The sequence below is a fragment of the Phoenix dactylifera genome, unplaced genomic scaffold, assembly GCF_009389715.1.
Source record: "Phoenix dactylifera cultivar Barhee BC4 unplaced genomic scaffold, palm_55x_up_171113_PBpolish2nd_filt_p 002056F, whole genome shotgun sequence".
NCBI lineage: Eukaryota > Viridiplantae > Streptophyta > Magnoliopsida > Arecales > Arecaceae > Phoenix > Phoenix dactylifera.
In genome coordinates, this window is record NW_024069331.1 from 2,763 (window position 1) to 8,017 (window position 5,255).

Here is a 5,255-nt window from a genome sequence, read left to right on the forward strand (position 1 = left end):
ACCTCTTCAAATTTGGACCATTAACATTTAGACCTTAAAAATTTTAAAAAGTAAATTTTAAAAAGTTTAGTTAGCCATCGCAATGTAGTGCAGCCGTATATTTGGATCATGATATTGTCAATGGAGAAAAAAAAATACTCTTAATTTAGAGCCACCTAAAAATACTCTTGCGTATGTTTCAAAACTCTCCATCCTCTATATCATTCATCCGCCTATATAAATCTTAAAGTACTCCGTTCTCTATCATCCATTTGTGTACAAAAATCTCAAAGCGCTTCATCTTCTATCATCATATATTTGCATATATTTGAAAAATATTCTATCTTCTATTATTCATTTGCCTGCACAAACTTAAAGTACTCTATTTCCTATCATCCATCCACCTGGACAAATCTCAAAGCATTCCATCCATATCATCCATCCACCTACACATATCTCAAAGCGCTCCATTCTCTATCATCCATTCATATGCATAAATCTCGAAGCACTTCAGCCTCTATCACCTATTCATCTACACATATCTCAAAATGCTCAATCTTTTGTGTTATTCATCTACCTACACAAATTTCAAAGCACCCCATCCCCTCTTATTAATCTACGTGAACAAATCTCAAAGTGTTGCATTCTCTATCATTCATCCACTTGCACAGTTCTCAAAGTATTCTGTCCTGTTATCATCCAGTGCATAGATCTCAAACGCTCCATGCTTTATCATCCATTTGCTTGCCCAAATCTCGAAGCATGCCATCCTCTATGATTCGCCCATTTGAATAGATCTCAAATCGTTATGTTTTTTTATCATCCAACTGCTTGCCCAAAATCTCAAAGCACTCCTCCTTTTGTTATTTATCAATTTATACAAATCTCAAAATACTCTATCCTATATGCCGCTTTTCTTCATCCTATTCAATTTGTGCCAAAAGAATAGTTTATTATTAATTTAGCGGAAAGATCAGCTTTACAATTTTGTAAATTTAATTATTAGGCGGCCTTGATGCGTTAACATTTTGTATAGCTGGATCATATTGCAATAATTAAAAGGTTTGGCGACCAATTGATATTCCTAAATTTTTACAATCTTAGAGAAGGCGGCTCAAAATTGGAGAAAGCTAAAAGTATCCCTGAGAAAAATGAAAAATTATTGCGTGCACCGCGTGCATAGCCACGCTGGTGCACGCCGCCAATGATGGAGAAGGGCGAGCGTGGGTCTCCATTCATCGCGCGCCCGTCTCAGACATGGCCCACAGCAATACGCCGCGGCGATTGGTGGTTGCCCGCAATAATTTTTCCAAAAAAAAAAAAAAAAGGCAACAACGGCTACTATACTCATAAATCAGCGGTAAAGGAGAGAGCGCCCATTAACGGGGCTCCAAATGGAATGCAAAACCCTGCACCAAATAAAGTAAATTTATTACAGAAGTACCACCCTTCCGTTAGAACCCCACAGTAGCCGTCGGATTGGACACGTCTCACGCATCTAACCATTCTTGGATCGAACTCTTATAACGGGCACTGCAACCCAGCTGAGCTTCCCTCTCTCTCTCAGGCTGATCACCAGGAGGGATAAAAATCCTTCCTTTTTTAACTCTCTCTTTCCTCGCTCTCCGGTCTTGGAAACCCTGGGCTCGAGCTGTGACACTTCGAAGATCACATTCGAGGAGTCCGTAGCTGGATTGAGGTTTGGTTTGCTTCCCTTCGCTCGTTTTCTCCATCTTTAATCCCTTCTCTGCGCTTCGAAAGCGCCCAAAAAGAGAGAGATTCTCCTCCCTCCCACTTTTTTTTTTTTTAGTTTATCAGCAAATGCCTCTGAATCTTGCTCAAGATCCACTGCTTTTTTTCCCTTCTTCTCTGCTTTGTTTGCCTTTTGAAACACTATTCGCCTCAAAAATTCGCTAAGAATCCCATCAGCTTTCTCGATCCATTCGCGTCGAAAGGCATCCAAAAATCGAATCTTTTTGGGTTTTTTCTTGGCGTCTAGGAAATGTCGTACCCGCTGGAGCAGCAGCAACAGCAGCAACCGCCGCCTTCGCCAGTGTACGAGGTGGTGTCGAGGTCGAGCGGCGGGGGGTCGTACGGGCCGGTGATCGGCGTTATTGCCGTCATCGCCGTGCTCGGCGTCATTGCCGGGATCGTGGGGCGGCTCTGCTCCGGGCGGAGGATATTCGGGTACGGCTACGACTTCGAGGGGTGGATCGAGCGCAAGTGCGCCTCCTGCATCGACGGGAGAGTGGAGCTACGCCCACCTCCGCCGCCGGTGGCTGTGCCGGCGGCGGGGCCTGGTGCGAATGGAAGCGGCGGCAGTGCGGCGGCGGCGCCGGCGTCAGTGGGAGCGCGGCCGCAGAGGAAGCAGGCGGAGCGGGCGGCGACGACGGCGGCGGCGGCGGCGGCCGAGACCTGAGCGTGTTCTCGAACTGTGTGGGGAATGGGGTCCTTCTTCCTTATTCCCTTTTTTTTTTAAAAAAAAAGTATTTATTTGCCTTTTCTTTGGTTTATGTTCAGTCTTTTCGGAGTCTTTTTGTTCTCTATTTTCCATATGGGTTGTGGTTACATGGAGGCCATGGCGTCACCAATCAAAAAGTTCAGTTCCTCCATGGTGATGTTATAACTCGAGAAGGGGTGGTTCTATATACACCCCCCCTATTGCTCAGGACACCCCCCAAAAATTAAAAAAAAATTAAATACTCTCTACACCCCCCCATTTGCTAAGGACACCCCTAAAAAATTAAAAATTCCTAAATTACCCCCCACCCTCCCCACCCCCTCACCTAAATTGCTCTCTACACCCCCCAAACCCCCCCCCACCCCGCTCTTCCCCTCCAAAACACCTCGCCAACGCCCAAAACCCCCCGTTCCCCCTTCTCCCTCTCGTCGCCGGCATTCTCCCGATCTCCGACCACCTCGCCGGCTTCTCCCGGAACCACCTCGCCGGCTTCTCCCGAAATTTTTTTTTTCACGGTTCGTGCTCCGTTCGGCACTGGATCGCCGAACAAAAGGCTTCTGTTCGGCTGAACAGTGCCGGACAGAAGCCTTCTGTTCGGCACTGTACAGCCGAACAGATCTGTTCGGTTGAGGGTTGCCGAACAGAAGGCTTCTGTTCGGCACTGTTCAGCCGAACAGAAGCCTTTTGTTCGGCGATCCAGTGCCGAACGGAGCACGAACCGTGAAAAAAAAAAATTTCGGGAGAAGTCGGCGAGGTGGTTCCGGGAGAAGCCGGCGAGGTGGTCGGAGATCGGGAGAATGCCGGCGACGAGAGGGAGAAGGGGGAACGGGGGAGGAGGGGTTTAAGGGGGGTTTGAGGGGTGTTTTTTTTTTCTTTTCAAAACGAAACGGAGGAGGAGGAAGGGGGGTGTATGAGAAAATTTCAAGGGCAATATGGTAATTACACTAAAGGTTAGTTTGGGTTTTTTCTTTTGGTTTTTGGGGGGTGTCCTGAGCAATAGGGGGGGTGTATATAGAACTACCCCTCGAGAAGAGATGGAAAGGAGTTGAGTCCTTTTGTTTCTCTGCTTCACTTCGTGTGTCTTGTGTTGTGTGCGTCTGTGAGTCTCCTGGTAATCATGCAGCAAGTTGTTATGAAAAGAAAAGAAACAAAACTAAAAAGATAATTATCCAGTAAACGCGTGACCTTTTCAACTCTTTTCCTTTAGCTCCGAAGGAGCAATTCGTTACATGATAAGATAAATTATTTAAATATAAAATATCTAATTTCTAATAGCTCGTTTGTTTCGTAGAAAAACAAAAAAAATAAAGTCAAGTATTTAGTTGGAGTTTTCACAAAAAAAAAAGACATAAAAAAGTTTAATTCCTAGCAACTAAAAGTTAGAATAACTTTTTTGAAAAAATACTCTTAAATTTTTAGATAACATAAAAAAATATTAAGAATATAAAAATTATTTTATATAATTTTGTATAAAAATAGATGTTCAACCAAACGGACATGTAATTTTTTATGATCAACTAAAAATATAAAAAATTATTATTATTATTATTATTTTTTTGGATCAAATGAGTCTTAAGTGCTTATATGTATATATTATGTTGACATAATTGCATTTATATCAAGACATGTTTTTGTCATTTTTTCTATGTATATTAGAATTGCGGATGATATGCTCCCAAGGCATAACTCCAAAAGGTTAGTAAAAAAAAGCCAAAAACGAGAAGGTCTCCAAAACCGGTTCTGCAAGAGGGCAAAATGGGAGTTTTCAGAAGGTACAAGCTCCCCTGTCTTGGTCTTATGATGTTTTTAACAAGTTTAATTGGGATGAGCTTTGGGGAGTTTATCAGCGCTCGTTGGATTTTACTGGTGTGATGGTAACGTGAGCAGTTGTACCCTAATAGGTCTACCTCCTGCTTATTTCTTTTTGAATGTAGCCAAAAAATAATAATAATAAAAAATCAACGTGATTTTGGCTAAGCTGCCGTTTGCAGTGTGGGTTGTAGTGCTGTACAATTTTTTTTCCGATGGGGACATCAGAATTTTTCATCCAGATGATCCTGAGCCTCCGGATTGAGTCAAGACTCGGATTGGATCCATTTGAGTCCGAGTCATTTTCTTTTATTGCATTATTTACTTCTATCTTAATCAAGTTAATTTGGTCCATTGTTTTATTATTAGACTGATTCTTCTTAGCGATATACGGCGAATAGTAAGAGACTGTGACTCTTTTCGGATTGCTCATATTTATCGGAAGGCGAATAGGGTGGCTGATTTAGTTGCCTTCTTCACTGTTCATCACTTCGAAAAGGTTTTATGGACATGAGCTGATATTGTATCCCATTTTTATGCCACATATTATATCTTGGCTCGATTGTATTCATGCTAGATTAACGTGGGCGACCATTGTATAAAAATAAAAAAAAAGCTTAATCTAATATAAGTGGGTACTTTATAGAGATTTAAAACTAAATTTAGTATGGCTTCAGACAGATATACTTTACAATCAAATGCTAGAAAAATTTAATTCGTGAGCTATATTTGTTGTCTAGGCTGCACCGTCAACCTGAGGTATATTTGCTTGATAATGTTGTTCTATCTTGATGCCATATCAGTGGTCCAGTGGATGAGATATTTTTGAAGTGAAACGATGATGAATGATGGTATCTAACTAATTCTAGACGGAAGATTCTATAAACGCTCAGCGTCACTTCATAAAATATTTGCGCAATACATTATATAAAAACTTAAAAATTAGATGTGTAAATTTGAATAATATACAAATGCGAAGCTCCGTTGTATAATAATTGCATGGCTC

The 5,255-nt window shown here is 41.9% G+C and overlaps 1 protein-coding gene across 1 annotated transcript; it reads left to right on the forward strand.

Moving 5' to 3' along the window:
- The first annotated feature begins 1,510 nt into the window (after positions 1-1,510).
- LOC103723661 lies at positions 1,511-2,492 on the forward strand. Its single transcript, XM_008814638.2, has 2 exons — positions 1,511-1,678; positions 1,979-2,492. The coding sequence occupies exon 2, from the start codon at positions 1,982-1,984 to the stop codon at positions 2,396-2,398; it is 417 nt and encodes a 138-aa protein (XP_008812860.2). The 5' UTR covers positions 1,511-1,678; positions 1,979-1,981; the 3' UTR covers positions 2,399-2,492.
- The last annotated feature ends 2,763 nt before the right edge of the window (positions 2,493-5,255 follow it).

Bases quoted from the DNA above. Each gene is read 5' to 3' on its own strand.
- LOC103723661 (XM_008814638.2), top strand. From the start codon at position 1,982: ATGTCGTACCCGCTGGAGCAGCAGCAACAGCAGCAACCGCCGCCTTCG.